The 24747-nt window shown below is 37.0% G+C and overlaps 1 protein-coding gene across 2 annotated transcripts; it reads right to left on the reverse strand.

Moving 5' to 3' along the window:
- Nucleotides 1–7657: 7657 nt before the first annotated feature.
- On the reverse strand, nt 7658–24718 carry Syt4 (Synaptotagmin 4). 2 transcript variants are annotated; one of them, XM_077422521.1, is made up of 8 exons: nt 24190–24718; nt 20117–20374; nt 19927–20007; nt 18703–19017; nt 18246–18616; nt 17974–18132; nt 9353–9670; nt 7658–9012 (listed from the first exon to the last, which is right to left on the reverse strand). In XM_077422521.1, exons 3-8 carry the CDS (start codon nt 19976–19978, stop codon nt 8893–8895), a joined length of 1335 nt encoding a protein of 444 aa, XP_077278647.1. In that variant the 5' UTR covers nt 19979–20007; nt 20117–20374; nt 24190–24718; the 3' UTR covers nt 7658–8892. The 2 variants fall into 2 exon arrangements, with proteins under 2 accessions (XP_077278647.1, XP_077278646.1); XM_077422520.1 differs by lacking the exons at nt 20117–20374; nt 24190–24718 and having other exon boundaries at nt 19927–20110.
- Nucleotides 24719–24747: the final 29 nt, after the last annotated feature.

A 24747-nucleotide genomic window follows, 5' to 3' on the forward strand; every position in this document is an offset into this window, starting at 1 on the left:
ATCCAAGTCAGAGCGCGCCCGCCTCATCGCGCGTCTCAGGAACATCCGATTTAATTATTTCTGGTGTTCCATCTAGTTATTCTTTCACATCTAACGAGATCGTCGAACGTGTTTTCAATGCTCTCAATATATCTCGTCTTTCTGCTGATGTTCTTGAGGCCCGCAATGTGGCGGGGAGTTCACCCACGGATCGCGGTGTGACGCCGGGCCCCAGTCATCTCCTCGATGCCCCGCTTAGCGCTAAAAATAGATCTGTGATCGTCGCATTAAAATCCAGAGAAATTCGCGATTACATCTTGCGTGTTATGCGTCGTAAGCGCGGGCTGTCTGTCGAGGAGGTCTTTTCGCAAGACGTTCCTGGTCGCATTTATGTGAATGAGCTCCTCCCGACCGACACTTATGACCTGTTGCGTCGCACGAGAGCGAGAGCCAGACAGCTGTCTCTCAAATCCGTCTGGCACAGAGACGGTCAGATCCTTGTCCGTAAGGACCAGGGTTTGCCCCCGATTTGTATAGCTTCTGAGGCTGATCTGGCGAATCTGCAGTGACCGGCTGCGGCGGACGTTGCTCCTCCTGCTCCATCTGGTTGCCTTAAGATTGCCTGCTTCAACGCCTGTTCCCTTCCTGCCCATCTCGAATCTATCCAGGTCTTTCTCAAGTCTAATTTTTATCATATCGTCTCCATCACTGAGACCTGGCTTCACTCTCACATCTCAGATGACTTGGTTCGCATCCCTGGCTATTACCTGTTACGTGCTGATCGAGAGGGCAGGGAGGGGGGAGGTGTCGCGTGCTATGTCCACGATTCATTGTGCGTGCGGGTTCTGGCGTCGTCGCCTCCCGCTTTCTCAAACGAACCGAAATATCTCGTCCTTGATGTTCGTGGCGATGCATGTGAGCCGCTCCTTCTCACATCTATCTATCGGCGACCCAAGGGCAAAAATCTTAGCAAGTTTGTTGACACTCTAACCTCACTCATACACAACTACAATAACATCATCATCACGGGCGACCTTAATTCTAATCTCCTCACTACGTCTTATGAATCTAATCACCTCAGAGATGTAGTTTCACAGTTGTCACTATATATTGTCGAGTCTCAAGCCACATTTCACACTCGATCTTCTGACTCATGGCTCGACGTCTTTGTTGTCGATAGCCTGAGTAAAGTTGTATCATTTAGTAAGTCTTATGCTCCCTTTATCAACGGTCACGATCTAATTGAGTTGACTTACTCCTTCCGACCCCCGTCTGCTAAGAGTCGCACCTTGGTCCGACGTTGCTTCAAAAGGTTCGATGGGCATGAGTTTGTCCATTCTCTCACCTCAATGTTATCCACGTCATTTCCTGACGACTTTGGCCTTGGTAGTCCTGGCGAGTCCGACCTGGATAACATTCTCAACACTATCACGAGCAACTTTACTGCTTGCTTGGATATCCACGCGCCCATCAACACTTTTCGTGTAACTCGACCATCTGCGCCTTGGCTCACTGATGTCCTTGCTTGCAGGATTCGTTACCGCAACCGTCTCTTTAACACGGCCCGTAGATCCGGCAACATCCTTGATTTTAACATATACAGGTTGTACAGGAACGAATTAACGCTTGATTTGAGACGAGCTAGGCAGCAGTTTAACTTGGAGAGATTAAGCTCAGTTTCTGATCCTTCCAGACTGTGGCGCGAACTGGCCAATTTGGGCCTTATTGACTCATCTTTCTCCTCACCGCTCAATTTCTTTCCTCCTGATCTCCTAAACGCTCACTACGCTTCCATTTCAAATCATTCTCCCCTCTGTTCACATTTTCAATTCTCTGAAATCATTTCATCCATTCTTCCGTCCGACCTGATTTTTAATTTTTCTCCCATTACTAACGATAATATCCCTTCCTTGATGTCCTCCTCCCCTCCTGCTTCTCTCGCCTCGGGTTGCGATCACCTGCCACTGTACCCTGTCGCCTTGGCTTTGCCTTACATTGTTAATCTTATCATTTCGTTTTTCAATTGTTGTCTTAACCTTGGCTACTTTCCATCTTTATGGAAACGGGCTATTCTTCGTCCCTTGTCCAAGACAAAGTCACCGGCTTCTCCGTCGGACACTAGGCTCATTGCCAATCTGTGTGAACTTTCTAAGTTGTTTGAAAGGGCCCTACACACCCAAATTTCCGACTTTATCAATTCTCACCATCTTCTGGACGATAGGCAATCGGGATACCGTAGAGGTTTCTCCACACAGTCTGCCCTATTGTGGCTATGCCACGATATTAGACATGGCGTTGACCTAGGTGAGGTGCTTATCTTTGTCCTTTTTTACTTTAGCAAGGCCTTTGATACAGTCAGTCACTTTCTACTGTTAACTATAAGCTCCGTAAACTAGGATTCTCTGATCTTGCCCTCAAATTGATCTTTTCCTACCTCACTGGTCGCTCTCAGGCTGTCGCTGACTCGGAAGGCGTGCTCTCCGATTGGCTTTCGGTCACTTCGGGAGTTCCCCAGGGATCCGTCTTGGGCCCTCTTCTTTTTTCACTATTCATCAATGACATCGGTGCCTTTCTTAGATTCACTGAACGCATCATTTTCGCTGATGATACCCAGATTTATCGTAAATGCCTTCTCAGCCATCTTAATACGGCCTTGCAGCTCGTGGCATACGATGTCGGCATAATCGTAGAATTTGCTGCTGCTAACAGACTTACACTTAACCTAGCCAAATCAAGGGTCTTGATCTTCGGAAGCAGAGGCCAGGTTAGTCAACTCACTCTTAACCAACTTCCTCCTATCTCCGTCAACGGCACCTCCATTCCTTATGTGGCTGAGGCGCGGAATTTGGGGGTCATTATGCGCTCTGACCTATCATGGGAAAGCCACGTCTCGCATATATCAAGAAGGGTCCACTACACACTCTATAAACTAAAATTCCACAAGAACTCTCTATCCCTTAATCTGCGTATTAAACTCGTCACCACCTTAGTGTGGCCCTTGCTTGATTACTGCTCTCTTGTTTACAACGACGTGTCTGACGAGCTCAATACAAAGCTCCAGAGACTCATAAACTGTGCTATTCGTTTTGTCTTCAACTTGAGACGTGATGAACATATTACGCCCTATCGTCATCGTTTAGGATGGCTCTCGGTCAAAAACAGACGTCTTTATTTTCTGGGTATCGAAATGTTTAAAGTTACACACGGTCTGTCTCCTGACTACATCTCCGAGATCTTTTCTTACCCTGATCCCTCTGTCAGACGATCATCTCGTCTTGTGCAACCACATTCTCTCCATGTGCCTATCCATCGAACTGTGACGTATCGCAAGTCTTTCCATCTTGCGGGGACCTACTTGTAGAACTCGCTTCCTGTCGATCTTACTTCGTCATCGACTATCACCTTTTTCAAACAAAAGCTACACGACTATCTTTTATCGTATGAGCAGAGCTCCGTCCTGTGATCCCACCGTGGCCCCTTCCCTCCCTCTTCGGTTCATTATCCCTTTATGAGTGTCAACACATCGCTCTTGTCTGGCGCATCCGCAGTAATTGCTGTAATTGCGTGATTTTGTTATCTGTACTTTCGTTTTTGCTTCTATTTTGTTGTATTTTTGTTCGCATATTATTCTTTTACTTTAACGCGCAAATTTTGTTCTGATTATTTGTCATTTTTATTGTTATATTATTTTACCTTATTTTATTTTATTTTTTTCTCTCTTCTCTTCATGTGTATATATATTTTTTTCCTTCTGTAAATTGCCATTTTGCCTAAAGTCTTGACTATGGCATAAATAAAACCAATCAATCAATCAATCAATCTCTCGCTCTCTCTCTCTCTCTCTCTCTCTCTCTCTCTCTCTCTCTCTCTCTCTCTCTCTCTCTCTCTCCTCTCTCTCTCTCTCTCTCTCTCTCTCTCTCTCTCTCTCTCTCTCTCTCTCTCTCTCTCTCTCTCTCTCTCTCTCTCTCTCTCCGTTTTTATATTGTTTTGCAATTTACAATTCAATATCTAAAACGTACATACTTACATGGAAAATCTTGAAAATAGAAAACGCACAAATTTGTTCTCTGCAATATAACAAATTTTATTATTTTAAACAAAATTATTCCCAACTAAAAGCAATTATTCTTGTGAGATAACATGACGTTAATAAAAGCAGGACATTTATCGCATATTAAAATTTTATTTTAAATTTGATATTTGTGTTTTAGAAATGTTCAAGAAAAAGTAAATCACTCTCTTACTTTAAGTTTTTGCATGCGTAAACATGAAGATTATCACGAAAGAAATAAATAAATTGCAGAGTTGAGACTGCCTATTCATATATAGGTGTCATGAGAAAAAAAGTATATATGATTTTCTTATATCTTATATTTATAAAAAGAAGCCTAAAATCAGAACTATACAATAACGATAATGTAATAATAATAAAACAATTACATTAATAATTACATACAACATGTGTTATGTCTATATTTACATTCAATAAAATAAAATGTTCTTTAGATTGGGCAAATTTCGCACTGTGAAATGATGAATTATAATAAGAAAATAAGCATTCATTAATTATGCGTTGCTGATTATTGACTTTCACGTTCGCTAACGAATATCACGCTGTCTTGCGATTTATGAGCATCTATTTTTGGATTACAAATATAAAAAGATAGATTCAATCAGTATTGGCTGTGTGCATGTTGCGCAAATACATATAATACTGAATCTATCTTTTTATGTTTATAAGTTGGACGTTAATCGGTCTTATCCACACAGGCTTAGCGGCTTAGCACTAGCAAAAGAATTGGAATAATACCTATATAGCATGCTGACGGTAGAATGAAAAATCATCTTTAATGTTACAATGTGCACGTGAATTGAGAGGAGCAGAAAGTGTGTATCCCAACCGTTCTACTTTTGATACGTACAAGAGGTCGTAAAACCGATAAGATTGATCCTTTAAAGCGCCACGTGCCAACAACAAATATCCAAAACGTGGAGTCCGGTTCTAAACTTTAATTATACCACGTATGCCAATCTTATGACAAAATTACAACTAAGCACTCGTATTTTTTTAATATCTTGATTCGTCAATTAACACGGCGCACGTATATATAGAATAAAAAAAATGCTATTGTACATGTCAAAACGATATTCTCATTTTTCATATGTGAAATAAGAACATTTGAGAAGAGAGGAGAAGTGTTAAGAATAAAAAATACATCGAATTGCACAGTCTCGCGTTTGCAATATCCCAATTAAAATAAAATTCGAATTGGACTACGGTTTTGATGTCCGGTATTGTAATGTTGTTGCAGTAAAAAAAATCAATCTTATTGCTTTCGTAACAGATACATACAACATACATAAAATTTTCCCTTATCGATTACGCAAGAGTCAAATAAATTCACCAGTTCGCGTTTTCTCGTCAGTTACATATATACATTCGCGATGCGGACCGGGACTATTCGTAGTCCAGCTACTCTTAAAAGCAACAATAATAGTTCGTTTATCAGCGCTTAATCGCGAGAATAGAAAGGCGATCGCGAATAAAACGATTTAAGGTTGCTTTCGGTATATTCGCCGATACATTGCAATTTCGGATTTACTTGATTCTATAATTTTCTAAGTCTTGTTGCGATAGTACGCACAGTCACTCGTTTATCTTTGCCTCATTGAGACTAGAAAAACGAAAGACGCACGGAACTTGAAATATATTACTGTAGGTCTTGCTGCGACAATATATTACACACGATGTGAAAGGAAATCTATGATCAACCGTATTTAGTGCTAGACAGATTCGATGAAGATATAGTCCGAGAGCCCACCGCAAAAATTTGGGTCCATCGCTTTTATGGATAAATTTACTTGCAAAAGGTAGTTTATAAGTCGTATTATCATAAACGATTGTCAGCCAAACTCGTACCCCCTGCGTTATGAGCAATAAAAATTTATGAACAATTGGATTTCTAAGCGATTTGGGTCCATCGCTTTTATGGACGAAACTTGTTTCATTCGAAAGGGCATCAAATTCCCTTTCAGAAAATACCCGGCTGATTTGCCCTGGCCCCTGCAAAACCCAGGCTGATCATGATTTTTGACTCAACGCGCGAGTCAGATCGAGCGTGGCGTTTGAAATGCGCGCCGTAAACAAGGACAGAGCGTCACGCTTTTATTTATACTTTGGATACTATCTAATATCATAAATTTTTAAAGATCATAATTGTTGTTATTGTTATTATTTAACGTTTATGATATTATAATATTGTGTAGGGATTAAGAATATTTTTGATTTTCTTTATCATTCATATTATTATATTTTATATGTTAATTATATACTTTTATCATTTATCATAGTTAAAAATATCATATTTTCAGATAAAAAGTATGGAACTGTCAGAGAACGTAATGCAAATTGGAATTTTGTCGAATATTTCCAAGTTTTTTACATTTTTTTATAATTAATTGAATTTTAACAAAATCATAGCAAATACTACACGGAAAAAAATAAACTGTAAAAAATCGTCAGAAATCTGATGACTATTTACAGTTTATTATGTAACTCGGCCACGGGTAATGATAAACTCGTAATTTTTCAATAAAATAAATGAGATACTACTAACACGTCAAATGAATTTTTGATATGCACATCAATGCTTTTTTTACAGTGTATAATAATATTAATGTATATTCAAACAGTAAGATTAGGTTCATACATCAATTTATAATAAAAATTCAGTAAAATGACTAAATTACAGTGCTAAACAGTATCTTTTATTGATAATTTTATTATTTTTTACATATCATTTTTTCCGTGTAGTATTTGCTATGATTTTGTTAAAATTTAATTAATTATAAAAAAATGTAAAAAACTTGGAAATATTCGACAAAATTCCAATTTACATTACGTTCTCTGACAGTTCCATACTTTTTATCTGGAAATATGATATTTTTAACTATGATAAATGATAAAAGTGTATAATTAACATATAAAATATAATAATATGAATGATAAAGAAAATCAAAAATATTCTTAATCCCTACACAATATTATAATATCATAAACGTTAAATAATAACAATAACAACAATTATGATCTTTAAAAATTTATGATATTAGATAGTATCCAAAGTATAAATAAAAGCGTGACGCTCTGTCCTTGTTTACGGCGCGCATTTCAAACGCCACGCTCGATCTGACTCGCGCGTTGAGTCAAAAATCATGATCAGCCTGGATTTTGCAGGGGCCAGGGCAAATCAGCCGGGTATTTTCTGAAAGGGAATTTGATGCCCTTTCGAATGAAACAAGTTTCGTCCATAAAAGCGATGGACCCAAATCGCTTAGAAATCCAATTGTTCATAAATTTTTATTGCTCATAACGCAGGGCCGGGGTACGAGTTTGGCTGACAATCGTTTATGATAATACTACTTATAAACTACCTTTTGTAAGTAAATTTATCCATAAAAGCGATGGACCCAAATTTTTGCGGTGGGCTCTCGCACTAATACGAGCATTTCAAGCTTCGCCAAATCTCTTCGAAATAATGATGCATATCGCATGCTCGCTCGCAGTTCGCATTAACGAAACAGACTCGTCGGTTTATCGTAATTATTTTATTGCGAAATTTAGAGTATAACTGTTATTAGACGCGGATGTTTGGAATATAAAGTGAATGTATTTCCATCTCTCTCTCTCTCTCTCTCTCTCTCTCTCTCTCTCTCTCTCTCTCTCTCTCTCTCTCTCTCTCTCTCTCTCTCTCTCTCTCTCTCGCGCGCGCGCGCGCGCGCGCGCGCGACTTTTACACAGCATCTGTATGGATTAATAAAAGTTAAAGATTCAGAGATTTATCTTAATTTTTTTCTAGTTTTACAAACTTTTGTTATTACTCTCTCCGAAGAGTTATGTCACTGCATAAAAATGTACATTTGGATGTACGATACATGCGTCCTGCGATCGAGCAAAAATATGGCAAATCATATAAATAAAATAAAGCAAATTCTTTTTCTCTCTCTTACTTTCTATTTTTCTCCCTCTTTTTCTCTTCGCACCAACTAATGAATTCGGTTAGTAGTATGTAAAATTCATCAAAGTGCGTAAGCTACGTTCAGCAGAGATAACAGTCGTGGAATTGCTAAGCAGCAATCGAATGTAAAATAACAAATTAGCTTCAAAAAAGAATTTTTGTTTGTTGAACTGCTTAGTGAGTCTGACTGACAATGAGTTAATAACACTTTATACGTATGCTTTTATGTTACTTTGTGTGAGATTACTTCCAACGCACCAGTGTACCAGTGCATTCCGTCCAATTCACTCTAGGAGATAAGAATATTTGCTTCATTTTTATCTATATGCAGTATCTAGTGATTGGTAGGTCGCTTTGCACACACCGACACCCCTTTGACTCGTCATCAACTGGTCGGGAATCTTAAGTCTATATACGTTTATATCTCGTAAAGCATCCTGTAAGCTGTCCCGTAATCGCGTGTCACCATGTTCCGCGACAATCTATTGTATATAATCACATTCATTAACAAATAATTTTCCATTTCCAGGACAAAAATGTCATATTACACATAAATAAATTATAAAAAATTGATCTGATAGGCCCAGACAAAGCAACATGATTAAAATTGCGCTTATCTTAAGATTAAAAAAATATCACGAGTTCCCACCGCTTGTGTGAATCGTAAATAAGGAATTTGCGAATGTTTATAAATTCAAGTCTTTTATGATGACAGCGATCACGGGTGGAACCGTTCGTTTCAAGCCTAATACACATCTACTATTAGGTTTATAAAAGAGATGCCCTACCTCGTAGGGCTTCAAGGATCGAATCGGTTTTACAGTGGAGGAGGATATGGGAATCCGGAGAAATCGGAGATCGAGAACTCGGGCTGATACGTAGGTCCAGAGACCGGTTACTCCCGCAGTTTATGCCAATCGGCGATTTGTCGTCGCGGTGAGCTGCATACCTCTTTCCAATGGTTTACAGCGGAACCTTGACATTTTGGTCCACCAAACTCTAGCCGGCCGATTACCTAAATTATTTACATTGTGTTACGATTGTGATTCATTTATCACGATCAGCTAATCGCTGATAAAAGTAGTTTATTTTAAGGTATTATTATTATTGCTCGAAATTTGGCCTTTTTAAATTGTTTTTGCTGTTTGCTTCATCGAGCGTAATTTTTTCGTTATTTCTTAAAAATATAATTTAAATCTAAAAGAATCTACTGCGAAAGACGTACATTTTCCAATTTTGGGATAGTCTATAAATATGACTTGATAGAGAAGTTGATTTGCGTAAAACATACCTACATTGATCCAAATTCCAAACAATAATGGAGTAAATAAAATATTGCGTTTAATATAATTTACCTCGTTTTTCGTGACTCTATCCCAGTCCAGTAACATGAACTCAAGGCTAACATTGTTGAGTTCATCTGCACCGTTAGGTATGTCGAAGACGAAGGACTCATTAAATACCGGACTGAGCGTACGTTTCTTTACGTGCGTTTTCTTTTTAGCGATACGTTGTTGGTTGTACAGAAGATATATTTTCACATAAGGGTCAGCGAGCCCAGTCACATCCATCTTGGGTAGGTTTCGTGCTTTTAATACTACCACCGTCAGCCGGCTGGTAACAGGTTGCCAACAAAGAGAGACCAGCAATTCTCCTCTCCCTTGTGACTGTATCTAAAAAGAAATAAGAGAGCAGAAGAAATATTATTCATATTTCTAGATTTTTTTAAATAATATTTATTTATAGATAATGCTGTATCTCTTTCTTGAATATCCTTTTCACTAAAAATCTTATAGTCGATTTTTCATCGACAAAAATATCAAATCTATTTAAATAATTACAAAACTAAAAATAGCGAATATTTAATGGCAAAAATTATAAAATTATTTTATATTAAGAATTATTATATAAAAGTTATATTCTTAATAAAAATGTAACAAGAACTTGGTTAGATGGCGCGTGTGTGAATGGTAGCGGTGAAAGTGCGTTGTACGATTTTAGCTTTGTTTCTGGGTGTAAAGATTAGTATGTAGCAAGTAGGGATAATGGAAAGATAGGGTGTAAGTAGGGGATGCGATGAGAATGAAGGGAGATAGTAGGATGCAAGTAGAGGAAAGTAGTATAGAAGTGTTTAGCAAACTTTTTTTCCCCTTTTTTTTCCCAAGGTTGTAAACTCCGGTTGGAGTTATAGACGCCTTCAATCCCTCCTTAGGACTATATAGCGTATTTAAGTGTTTTTCACTTTATATGATCCTGTTTAATTATTTAATGAATTTGATTATCACTGAAATCTTCATCCAATCCTCCCTCCTGATTATCTCAAAGATGTCTTCCGTGCCTCTAAGATTCCTGATCTCGAACTCCTCGTTCAACTTTTCTCTCTGGTCATCATACTTTCTGCACTCCCATACCTTTCTACGTAGTTTCCACATTCACAGTCAGGTGTCGCTATGTATTCTTTTCTAGCTAGGGACTCGTTCAAATTATAATGGTTTGCTCGTATTCTGTTCATCCATGTGTAGAAATATCTTTCCGCTCTTATTTTATGGAACCATGGTTTTTTCTTTTCTTCATTATAATATCTTCTAAAGTAGTCTCTTCCTTTATAGCTTGCTTCATTTTTTATTTTTTCTTGTGTTCTCCTTTTTGCTTCCTCCTTGAATATTGTCATATAATCTTGTATAGGTACTTCAATACTCTTATTATTGTCTTCTTCTGTTCCTGTCTTTGCTAATTTATCCGCCATTTCGTTTCCCGTGAATCCTTTGTGAGACGGTATCCATGCATAGATTATTCTCTTATTGTATCTTGTTTTTATTTTGTGGTGTCTCCTTCTGATATCTAATATGTATTTATTTTTGTACACGTCTAATCTGTTATTTTTAATTGCTTTTATTACTCCTTGGTTATCTGATAATATTATAATCATTTCCTCTTCATCCTTATTTTCCTTCTCCAATTTATCCTCTATTTTCCTTAGAGCTGCGTTTATTGCATATGCTTCTGCTGTATATATTGACGAGTTTTTTGGTAAACTTGTATAATATGCATCTTCTTCTTCTTCTATCACTATTCCTGCTCCAACACTTGGGTTTCCCTCGATCCTTGATCCATCCGTGTATATGAATTTGATGTTCTTCTGGTTATATTTGTCCTTGAATACATCTATCAACTCGTAGTCTTCTTCTTTGTATTTCATCTCTTCGATTTTTCTTTTTTCCTTTATTTCCGTTTTATTCTTGTAGATTTCTCCCACTTCTAAATCCGTTTCGATTTCTTCCGTTAGTATCTCGTAATTCGTTTCCCATAGTTCATAAGTTTCTTTTTCTTCTCCTATTTCGTTTCTATATTTTTTAATTTCGTCCCATGCCGTTGTAAGCGTACTTTTCTTCTTTTGTGGAAATTTCAATCGTTCTTTAGCTTCTGCTCTCGATAGGTTTTCTAAACTTTTTTTAATTTCTTCGCTTCCGTACTTTTTGACCTTCAGGCAAAAATTTTTTGCCAACATCAGGGCTCTTTCACTTAACATTTCTACTTTTGCTTCCGCGATTATTACGTTTGTCGGAGTATTATTTCGATAACCAAGGGCTGTCCTTAATCCTAAAAATTGACCTCTTTCTAGTTTTATTTTTAATCTTTCTAAATTAGGTGCATATATAAAGCAGCCATAATCTGCTACAGATCGGACTAAACTTTTGTATAAATTCAAAGCTGTGTTGCAATCAGACCCTCTCGTTATGTTATTCAAATATTTAAGGATATAATTTGCTTTTTCTATTTTTGCCCTTATTTCTGCTATGTGACTTTCGAACTTTAGTTGGTTATCTATCCTAATACCTAGAAACCTAGCTTCTTTTTTACATTCTATTTTTGTTCCCTGAAGTTCTATAAACATTTCCTTATCTATAATCCCGTATCTGCTAAATTCTACTAAATTGGTTTTTTGAGGTTCTAATTCCAAACCTATTGCACTAAAATTTTCTGCCATCGTTTTGACTGCTTGTTCTAGTTTTCTTTTGTTCTCTCTTTTGTTTTTTCCTTTTACATACATTCCTATGTCGTCTGCGAATTCCATATCTATTACGTCTATCTCTAAACCCTTATCTATCTCATGTGTATTTACTTCATAAAGCGCTAGGCTTAAGACTGATCCCTGAGGTAATCCTTTTTTCACTATTTTAGTTATTGTTTTTTCCCCCATCGACGACAAATTCTACTTCTCTGTCTCCTAACCATATATCTATAAAAGTTAACATTCTTATAGGACAATCCATTCTTATTAGTTTATTTTTTAATATGTGAAATTGCACGTTGTCATAAGCCGCTGATACATCTAGGAAAGCTGCCAAACAGTATTCTCCTTCTAATATTGCCGTTTTTGCATCTGCCGTAATTTTCGCTAAGTTTTCAATACATGATTTTCTTCTTCTAAATCCATTTTGTAATTTGTTGAATTTTCTTTCCTTTTCCATCCACCATATCAGTCTTTCATTTACTAGTCTCTCTATCAGTTTTCCCATACATGAAGATAACAAAATTGGTCTTACTTTATTCTTATTTATCTTATCGATGAAGAATACTTGGTATTTTCTCCATTCTTCTGGAACCCCTTTACCTTTCCAAACTTTATTCAATATTTCCAATAAAATCTTTAGAATTTCTATTGGTAGTTCTTTTATCATTTTGTAGTCTATTCCATCTTTTCCTGGAGCTGAATCCTTTTTTATCATTTTAATTGCTCTCATCAGTTCTTCTCTTGAAAAATTCTTATCTAGTATGTTATCTTCTTCTTTTTCAGGTAATTTTACTTTTAATGTCACACTTGGGGCTGCTAGCTGTTCTATATCCTTCAGGATTAATTCTTCTCTTTCACCAAATTTCCATTTGTTCCATTCTACTTTATTTCTTCCTTTTTTAAAAATCCTCATCATTTTCCACACGTATGCCATATTACTATATTTTGTTAGTCCATTACAAAATTTTTTGAAACTCTCTCTCTTTTTTCGTTTTATCGTTTTTCTCATTATAGCTCTACTTTTTTTATACTCCACATAAGTATGAATGTTTCCTTTTTTTCGGTATTCTTCCATTTTTTTCCTTCTATCCTTTTTTAATTCAAAACATTCCTTGTCCCACCACATTGCATGTTGTTTTCTTTCTTTCTTCTTCATATTTCTTCTGTTAATCTTTAGATTTCCTCTTCTCTTTCTTCTAGAGGTGTTGTTCTCTTTCTCCTTCTTACCTGAAGCTTCTTTTACCGCTTCAATAATATATTTCATCAGTGTACTATACTTACTTTGTAAGTCTTTTCCTGTAATTTCTTCTTTTATTTGTTCTACCTTTTTTTCCAATATATTTTTATATTCATTCCAACACGTTTTTTTGTTCGCTATTCTGTTCGTTTTCTTTATGTAAGGAATTTCTTCAATTTCTATCCTTATTTTTATCGGGAAATGGTCCAATCCCCAAGTATCCTTTGCTTGAGTATATTCGATCTTGTTAATGACATTTGTTTCTGAAAAAATTAGGTCCAAATTTGAAAGGTTTTGATTTATGTCATTTAGTCTAGACATTGTATCTGTGTTTACGCATAAAAATCCTGCATTAAAAAATTCTTCTTGTAATCCTTCTCCATTTGGTTCTGTATTATTACAGTTCCATAATATATTTTTTGCATTAAAATCACCCATTATTAATGTATCCATTCCTTTTCTATTAAAGTTTGTTATTTTTGTCCATTCTCTTGGGTTTACACTTTTATTCGGTCTTCTATATACTCCGATTATATTCATATTTGTACTTCCATGTTTAATTCTAATTCCACATATATCGAAGTCTTCATCTAGATTATTCGATTCTTCTATTACCTCTATTTTTATGTTATCTTTACAAAATATTAGAATACCTCCACTGTTACCTCTGCTGTCCACACCAATTATATTATATCCTTTTACTTTTATTTTTTCGTGATCTTTTACTTTAGATTCCGTAATTATAGTTATATCTGTATTTTTAATATATTCATCCACTTCCTCTTTTTTTCCTATATATCCTCTAGCATTCCATAGTACTATTTCAAGTTTTTCTTTCTTGTTCATAATTATTTATTAAGTTCTTTGTCTTTTTATTGGATTGTAGTTATTACAAGCTTCTCCTTCTGCATTGACCTCCTCAGTAATATCTTCTGTGGATGTATTTTTATTTCCTATTGTCCTTTCCATTTCTTGTTGAACTATTCTTTGAATTTGCTCTCTAATGAATCTCCTCCAATCTTCTTCTTCTAATACCTCTTTTATGTTTTGATAGTTTTGTTTGTTTTCATTATTTCCTTCTCCTATTTCCCTCCTTTGTTCCTCATTGTTATTTTTCCTTATATAATCCTCTTTCTTTCTCTCTTTCCAGATTGATAGTCTACTAATTTCTGTTTCTTTTGTTCTTGCTATCCTATTTCTGTCGTATTCATTCTCCTTAATTTTACTTATTGTTCTACTATAATACGCATCCTTATTTGTTGGTTTAGTTATTCCTGCGTTTGCTACAGCTTTTGCATATGTCCTTCTTTCGTTGTTCTCGTAATTATTGTTTTCTCTATTTACTGGGTTTTTATTTCTTAGTCTCTCATCTATTGTATGTATATGCCTTTCTGTTATATTTATCATACTCTTGTTCCTCTGCATCTTGGCCATTTATTATTTTAATTGCTTCTGTATATGTTGCGTTTTTTTTAACCATTATTATTTTTATTTCCTTGTTCTTAATATATATAGGGCATTTTCGATCCGTTGCCCTATGTTTTCCTTTACAGTTAACACATTTGAATTCAAAATCGCACCGACCATGAGCCGTGCTGCCGCATCTTCCACAAAGGTCCTTGGATTTGCAGTTATTCTTAAAGTGACCATATTTAAAACATCTGAAACATTGACAAACTGGTTCTACGTAGGATCTTACCTTTAAGCTACCAAAGCCCTCGAATATCGAAAATTTTTCCGGCAGTTTATTTCCCTTTATTGTAATTATTATATTATCTGTTTCCTTTTAATCTCTATTTTTTTCGTTTCTCTATTATAAACCCTTTTTTTCATGACCTCTAGTTGTAAAATATTATCTTTTCTAACTAAATTTTCCCAAAGCTCCTCTATACTATACGGCCAATCCGCGATTACCCCTTTACAGTATCTCGACCTATTATCTATATATACTTGTAGTTTATCTTTGTACTCTTTATTTAACCTTTCTATACATCTATTTGCCTCTTCGTCATTTTTAAATTTAAGTCTAGCTAGATTAAACCTATCCATCTCTAAGCTATCTGGAATGCATCTAATGCCGTGCAACAAGCTTCGAATTTTTATTTAATTTAGTCCTTTCTTCGCGCACATGTTTTCCCTAGTAAGTTTACAGCATACTATTTTATAACCTTTTAACCCTGGCTCGAAATATTTACTCGACAATTCTTTGGCAATTTCTTCTTTTCTTAAATTACGATCCTTTTTAACAAGCTTACCCTTGATGTTGACGTATATTATTTCCCTGAAGGTAAAATTTCCGTTGCTTTCTCTTTTGTCACTCTCTCTTCCATCGTTGTTTTCTCTTTCTTCACTTTCTCTTCCTTCTGTTAGTACATTGTTTACTAATTGCATCTCATCATTGTTTCTCGAACCTTCCTGATCCGTTTCCATGAGCATCTCCGTGTTTCCAGTGTTCGAATCCGTCTTGTCCTTTTTCCTTGACATCATCATTTTCTGGTCTGCTTTATCACTTCTTTTAACCATGTTTACGTTACTAAGTGTAGGATCATTCCTAATTTCTTCCGATATTAATTCGTACTTGTTATTACTAACATAACCTCGCGCTTGTTTCCCGCCTAAGTAACCCCCCTTCCGTGGGGGGGGCAGTAAAACTTTTCTTAATTATTTCTTTTTTTTTGTTTAACTTTGCCTCTAGGGTAACCTCTATTCTCTCTTCTATCACTCTCGACTAATAACACCTTATTACTATTACTATCGCTCACTAACTTTCTCGACACGTCTACTCTCTACAGCGTTCGCCATGCGAATCGTGTTTAGCGAACGTGGTAGGAAGAGGTTATGGTGACGAATCAGTTAGGCGGAAAAGGCGGTAAAGGTAAAGGAAATGTAGGTAAAGTAGGGAAGGTTTCGATCGATGATTGTAAAGAAGATTGTATGGTAAATGATTAGCTAAGGAGCCTTCGGCCGTAAATTAAGTATAGGTTAAGAAGATAGTTGAAAAGATGACAGGTTGAACTCAGAACACATGTAAATCTTATAGATTGGGACAAATTTTAGACTAGGAAATATAGGATCAAGAATAAGAATAATAAAGAGAAAGAGGAGATAAAAGATAGAAAACAGAGGAGAGGACAAGAGGTAGGTGAAAAAAGCGCTGTTATAGAAGAGGCTATACGAAACAAGGGAGGATTAAATGTGAAGAGGATTATTGAAGAAGGAAGAAGAAAAAGCAGTCGAAAATCTCAAGTTCCGAGTCAATGGAGATGGAAAAAAGAAAGGTGAAATAAAGCTAGGACACAAGGATGGGCGGGCCTAGAGGTGTTCTAGGAAATGGAAAGTAAAATAAGGTAAGCATAGTTGAGGAAAGGTTAAGCCAACGATGAAGAAGAGATGAGATAAAAAGAAGAAAGGTATAGGAAAGCTTTTGGCGTATTCCTGGAACAAGGATTGGCGAAACTTGTCTGCGTTGAAGGAAAGGAAAGGTAAAAGAAGATGGAAATAGGAAAATTAGTTAAAAGGACACGCAAGGCTTGGTGAGATATGAAAAGGAAGAAGAAGAAGAGGAAATGCGGAAGGAGAAAAAATTAGGAGGTATGAACATTACAGTTTAAAGGACGCAGCAATTTTCTGGAAATATTAGAATCTTTAGATGACACGGAGGCGAATCCAGGTATATTAATTATGCAACAGTAGATAGGAGACATGGGAAGATAACTAAAGAACGCGCATACGAGGAGGAAATAAATGTTGCTTCGGTGGGAACGAGAGAAGAAGAGCTGGGAGGCAATTTACTAGGAGTGAAGGAGGAGCAGTGTCGAGGAATTTGGCAAATAAGAAAGAGGAATGGAGCGATCCGAGGGCACAGAAGTGATTCAAGTCAAATTAGGTATGAATTCAAAAGATCAGGAAGATTAAGAAGATAAAAAAGAAGAGGAGGTAGGTGCATATAGGGAGGTGTGATGAGTTTGGAAAAGCTGGGGACATAGGATAGCATTAGTTAGGTAGCAAGAGATTTGTTATTATTATGATGAGACAGTTACGTTAATATTTGAAGGTAAAAGTAAATAATTATTAATATATTAAAATATGATTGAAAAGCAGGAAAACAGTTGTAATATTAAGGTAAAGGTAGGGATAAAGAAAAAGAGAGAATTAGATTTTGGATTATAAAGTTTAGAGAGAATATGCATTGATTTAGAATTCAAGTTTTATAAGTTTTAGGATGTAAGGAATGTTATTTTAGAGACAAAGCGAGATATAAGTCTAAAGGAGATTTGGGAAAAAATTTAAAAATAAAAGAAATATAGGAAATATTAGCTGTTACGCGTTGCGGTAAGAAGGTATGTGTGTGTGTGTATAGGTGAATAATGTCCGTTTCTTGGCTTGATACTGCCGAAGCGGACTAGTTCAAGTATTACTGCATGAGTTTAGGGTGTGAGTTTAACGTGCAAATAATGGGTTTAGGCGTGTAGGGTTTAAGGGGTGGTTTTTCTAGAAGAAATTAAAAAAGTATGGAATAAAGAATTAACAGTGTCACGCGTTAAGTTAAAAAAGTTGGTATGAGTGTGTTTAAGGTACATTGTAAACCAAGTCCATTTCATGGCTTTGTATAGCTGAAATTAAATAAATCTAATAAAAATGTAACAATGATATATTTTTATGTATGTATTCTTTAGATAATTATAAATGAATTTTTATCTTCAGAACACATACAAGATATTTACCTTTAAGCTCCTGGGGTATATTTTTCGACAGAGAGATATTTCCTGATTATCCGCGTCCTCTAAACCGGGCACTGATGATAATGCACATGTCAATTCTCCAATAATATCGTCACGCGAGTATCTGTCAAAACTCAGCACGATGAAGTGTAAGCTGATTTTCTGGAATTATAATTTTCAACTAGGTCATTCTTCTCTTAAAGAAAGATTCTTTACGCGAATTTTAATTGAGAATTTGGAGAAATAATTTGAATACGTAGATACAGGTCATTTACCTGAAGCTGACTCTGCGATATGCCAAAGAACGTGAAATCTTCATCGTACACTGGGTCCCTGGTATTTCTGAGGACTCTGGTTTTCACATGATGCTGTTTGTCAGGTAACAACTGCAGCTTCACGTAAGGATCACTAGTGGCGTTCTGCTGACCTCTGGCTGGCAGCCCTTTGCACTTCACCACGGTGACCGCGAGCGCATTCTGCTCGCTTCGATACCGCAGTTTAAACACTAGCTGGCCCAGATTATCCTTGTCGTTTTCAGCTGTTTGGTTCTTGTCACGCTCGACCTTCTCGTTGTTCTCTAGCTCGGCCTTGTCGCGCTCGTTCTCTATATTCACAGCGACCTCGACCGGCGTCTGTACCGGCGTACCTGCAAAGTATATTAATACAATAATAAATAACGGGGTGACTTTTATTAGGACACTTTATCACATTTTATGGATTACGTTATATTACCTGCGCTTTGCGGTGTTCTGGGCTGAGACGCCGGGTTTGAGGACTGTGACCCCGTCGGGCTAGGAGTTTGTCCACCGGAACCAGGCGGGCTCTTAGCTGGCCCCGTCGGCGATGGGCTCTTCTTTAAATAGTGGCTCGTACTGCCGGGACTTTTAACCGCCGTCGGCTTCCGATGTGGCGGTCTAAACGCCAGGGACTTGTCGGAGCTTAACTTGGTATGCTCGCGACGCCGTCGGCAAAGCCACCAGGTCATCGCGACGGCGCATAACAGGAAAGCGGCACCGATGCATAGTGTCACCAACGTCGCCGTCGAGACTAAAATCGTACGCAGTGATTAGACCGATCGGATTGTAAAATTTAACGACGGATCATATACGATCTTTTTTTTTGTCTCCGAGTATTGTATCGAAACCAAATTCGCCGCGCGTGCGCGGAACAAGCGACTCTGGGATCACTGGTCGTACGCATGTGTACTTTTCGATTTCGATTTTATTGTAATTGCGCGTCTATTTTATATTATTGCGAGCAGCGCGGCAGCATGTAACGCGACACGGGCGGGACAACGAGGGATACGACGATGTGTTTAGAGAGCACGTAGGACTTTGCTCTATACCTTACGTATCTTCTCGATGATGCGAAATGTAAACATGCGAAACGTAAAGTAAAATGATCACGTGTTGCAGAGTTAAGCCCCCTAAACATGTCGCGTGACAGCGCTTTCTTTATGCGCCTTTATTATTCCGATATCCGATTATATGGATTTAATCGTGGTCCCGTGTCCCGTGGTCGGACGTCGGACTAGTTGGGACCCGGGCTATATTGACGCGTAACGCTTCTAAATTTTCCAGCGCTCTTCACCACTCTTCACGACGGACGTGTGCATCAAAGCCATATTCCAACGATGATCACATCCGCGAAGAGATATAAGCGAGACGCAACACGTGAAATTGAATTTCACGCGTTGGGAAACAGTTTCCCCAAGGGAATTGACGATCTAACGCAGTTGCGAGCGAGATGACATGGCAAAGGCTAACAGCTGTCGGCCCACTCTATTCCAGACACCATTGGGAGGGATTTCGTCCGTTCGCGCGAACGCGGTACGCGGTGGATGATGACGCGGTCGCGCTTGCAGTAATGATTCCGCGATGATGAAAGGTATCGTATCGGCGGACGGGTGGTTCCGGAAGGAGGTCAGGTGGGAACGTCGCCGTCGTCGGCACTCACCGGGCTCGACAGGTCGAATGAGAGGTCCACCTTCGGTCACTCCGCCGACCATCTTCGGGCACGCTGCTCTACCCCTGAATGCTGAAAAGGATTATGCCTTTCGCCGCGTCTTAAATCCGTTCGCCACGGCACACCGAACGATTATTTACGGGCGGCGTACGGCCCGACGTCCGTGGCACTCTATACTTACCGTGCTACCGTCCGATCGTCGCATCGGCGTGGATCAATAGCCCTCCTGAGGAACGGAGCTTGCGCGGAGAGAACCTGAGGACGCGACGCCACCGGCACTACCTACCGACAGCGTCACCGCCGTCACCGGAAAAGTGTGATAGCATAGGGTGGCCCCCGACTCCCCCCGTCTCCCCAATCCCCATCTTCGTTCCAGGGGTGACTTGCGGATGACCCGTCAGATCCGCGCGTCTGACGCACGATGTCAAATTCGATTGATCTAGAAAAAAAAATTTCCAACGTATTTGACTGTGACAGACTCCTGACTCTCCTGAGACATATCAAATCATTTTAAATATATGTATAATATGATGTGTATGACGAGAATCTCGAATCATCACCAATATTATGCAAAACCTGCAGACAATTTTTGAGTCTAGAATGTTCTGAATATCTAAAAAATCTAAATGTTTCGCAAAGATGAATATATTTTCTCTCTTAAAAATATATTTGCCCGATATTTAATTCAGTACTTTAGTCAGCTTTTAATCTCCATAGCTAAGCACGTAAGATATATTGACGTGCTAATTGTTGAGAGTTCCTCCCGTTCCTCCGTTGTTCTTTTTTACGGTTAAAGTTAAAAGCAAACGACAGGTAGGTTTAGAGGTGACATCTTATGTTTCTCTTCATACGATATAAATCATAACGTGTGAGGCAATATCATATTAGCTCGTAGTTTCAACGTGCACTGATAATGTAAATCGATATGGGTAAAGTCTGGTAAAGGGTCTATGTGTATCTTGGACAAAAACCGCAGAAACGTTAGATGAGTATACTGAAGACTATAAACTAGCGCGCTTACTTGCCACATGCTAAAGCATTGTTTTGAATTATCGATCAACGAACGCTGAAGCAGAAATTAAGGAGGTTCGATGGCTTCATCGGAGGGAGTAGTGGGACGCGGGGGTTCTGGAAACAGCGCACTAGCGTTTGAAGTAGTGGGAATTAATGAATGGGATTGCTCTGATTGGTCGCCGCGTGCGTATAATGCGTGCTGCTGTTCACGTCGTTCACGAATGGCAGTCTAGCAGACGAAAAATCAAGCAATTTAAGCTTTAATAATTAATTTTTCTACGAAATGTGCGGTAACCTTCCCCTTTCTTTCGCTCATTTATTTGTAAATTTTCTTGCACTTATTTCATTCTGAAGGTATATGCAATAATATCATTTCCCATAAAAACCTATGTTAAAAATGCAGCCAGTTTCATGAAATTTTAATATGTTATTTTGGAATGCAAAATAGAATTATGTGAATTTTTTGGGAATTTTTTACCCGTTTTGAAAAAAATCTAATCCAAAAATTGTACTTTTTAAGTTTTTGGAGTAGATTTTTTTCAAAACAGGACGGTGAAAAATTCCTAAAAAATTCACATTATTCTATTTTGCATTCCAGAACAACATATTAAAATTTCATGAAACTCTCTGCATTTTGTTGTAGCCATCGAACCTCCTTGAATAAGGCCTATATTGCCTATGTTTCAGTAAAAATATAATAGATGAATAAAACACAGTTGCTTTAAACTTTTTTTATCTCTTCGAGAGTTCGACGTTAATTTCCAGCTAAACTCGAGATACGTATCATACGACGTTATGGAATAAATATAAAATTATAGATTATTATACGTTGATGCGACTTAACTTGAAAATTGCAACCGGCGCGGCGCGTATGAAATTATTGAAATTTACGACCGATCGAATGGACAGTCCACGACGCTTATGGTTGAGGTGGTTGAGATAGTTGGGATGAACGGGACGTCGCATTTTTACTACGGCATTTTACTACGTTCACATTTTAGGTCCAATTTAAAAACGTATGTAACGTCTGCTGCATGGTATGCATAGAACGCGCATAGTTGCGCAAATTTCAATGAGATACAATGAACTCGTTATTTCTACGAAATTTCGAATATTTCGCGAATTTACGAGATACAATACGTGCTTGTTATGACAAATGCGAAACCTTGAGCAATCGAGCTGATGAGTTCGGAATCCACAATAAAATTGTAGTCGATTTATTGATTTGCCAATAACGTGCGCAGTTTCCGACATGGATAATTGAAAGGAACAAGGGTCTCTCAACGCGCAAATTGCAACGATATAAGTATATCTCGATGCGAGTAAATCAAGTATTACATATGGGGCTATTCACGCCAATTCGCAAGGGGTCAAACTTCGACCTTTTTATTTTTGATGGCCGCTCGTTTTTTAACAGGTCTTTACGAGTATTAGACCTCTGTTAAATCGTTTCTATAATAAATGTAGCGTTTCCGAAATAGAGCCTGCGCAAAATGAGGACTGCAAAATTTTCAATGAATTTTTTCGCCTATTAGACAACGTCTAAGAAAAAAATTCATTGAACATAAAATACGCTATTTAGATCATAGTTTAAAAAAAAATTATCTCAAATTTTTATAATAATAATTTTAAACTAATAAAGTAAAAAAACACAAAAATTTGAATATCTCAAAAACCCCATTTTCTATTTTTTTGAAATTTATAGGGAATATTCTAGGGAGTATTAGAAGAATTTTAAGATTAGTTGGAAGTTGCGCAGAATTTTTGGGAATTTTTTATAAATTTTTTTGTGAGGCAGTAGTAATATTTGACTCACAAAAGTGTAGTTAAAAACGCGTTTCAGACAATTCTGAATCGATTTAGATATACTTTTTTACTAAAGCATGATGAAGATCTCGGCATAGCACACGACAATTGCGATGAATAGTGTGGGAAAGGCGAAAAAAATAGATTTATGAGGAAGTTCAATTCAATAAGTACATTTGATTATACTGAGCACAAAATAATAAAATTATAAATAATATGTTCTTAAACAAATGTACTTATTGAATTAAACTTCCTCATAAATCTATTTTTTTTCGCCTTTCCCACACTATTCATCGTAATTGTCGTGTGCTATGCCGAGATCTTCATCATGCTTTAGTAAAAAAGTATATCTAAATCGATTCAGAATTGTCTGAAACGCGTTTTTAACTACACTTTTGTGAGTCAAATATTACTACTGCCTCACAAAAAAATTTATAAAAAATTTCCAAAAATTCTGCGCAACTTCCAACTAGTCTTAAAATTCTTCTAATACTCCCTAGAATATTCCCTATAAATTTCAAAAAAATAGAAAATGGGGTTTTTAAGATATTCAAATTTTTGTGTGTTTTTTTACTTTATTAGTTTAAAATCATTATTATAAAAATTTGAGATAATTTTTTTTTTAACTATGATCTAAATAGCGTATTTTATGTTCAATGAATTTTTTTCTTAGACGTTGTCTAATAGGCGAAAAAATTCATTGAAAATTTTGCAGTCCTCATTTTGCGCAGGCTCTATTTCGGAAACGCTACATTTATTATAGAAACGATTTAACAGGGGTCTAATAAGGATCTCGTAAAGATCTGTTAAAAAACGAGCGGCCATCAAAAATAAAAAGGTCGAAGTTTGACCCCTTGCGAATTGGCGTGGAATGCCCCATATATATAATGGAATAATGGATGTGTTTTTTTAGATTTAGATAAAGCAGACAGATAAATAAAAATGCGCATGAAACAAATAAAGACTGCACGCGCGCGCGATCCATCACATTTTATAATTTATCCTTTTCGGCGTGCAAGCGGCGTGTATCATTTGCTGTTTGCTGGCGGTTAACACATTACACAGAGTGACGTACCGTACGACACGACATGGCTGAAAAAAAAAAGAGATCGACTCATATAAACAAATTAAATTAAATTTTAGTCAACTTAAATGGAATAAAATAAATTCAAGAAAAATTAAATTAAAAAAAAAAAAGTAAAAACGTGTTGATTATATATATATATATATATATATATATATATACATATATTAACATTAAAAATTTAAAAGTATCATGACTGTATGCGACAAGTGACACAACTACCCTGACATTTTGTTTTAATATATGTTTAAAAATTCAAGTATCAATACCAGACGTAAATATCCAAGCTATCAAAATGAAAAATTAAATTTTACGCTACCATCTCGAGCTCGAGCGCTCTGTAAGGATACCTGTGCATTTTAGTGCGAAAATGACCTTCGTGACCCAGTGAAAAGTAGAATTCAGTGATCCCCCCTCCAGAGGGGCCAAGAGGGGAGTCGGGTACCACGGGTATATTATATTGCGCATGAGCGTCGAATTTCTCACAATCGGTAAACGTATCCTGTTTGAGAAAAAATGAATATTATATGGTCCTTTATTAAATTTATTTTTAAGAATAACCTAAACATTTTGAAAGATCAATTTTTCACCCACATTCCCGAGTATATATATCCACATAATAACAATATAATATTTATTTACTTAACTTTACTTACCTATTTTTATTCTTAAACGTCCTAAGCTATCTAATCACTGAGACTTGCCAAATTTTCGTGTAATAATGTACATACTTTTAATAAATCTATAACGATTACGATCTTATGCCCATTGCCGCCATTGCCCACTGTTGGTCACGGTTCCGTGTGGCTCGCGGCCTCCCGAAAAGGGTTCGTGCGGGAGGCCTAGACATGGCGCCAGGCGCGCTCATCTACACCCGAAATGGATTATTGGATGTGCTCGATGTAATG

The sequence above is a fragment of the Temnothorax americanus genome, unplaced genomic scaffold, assembly GCF_048541705.1.
Source record: "Temnothorax americanus isolate GAGA-0224 unplaced genomic scaffold, ASM4854170v1 Scaffold70, whole genome shotgun sequence".
NCBI lineage: Eukaryota > Metazoa > Arthropoda > Insecta > Hymenoptera > Formicidae > Temnothorax > Temnothorax americanus.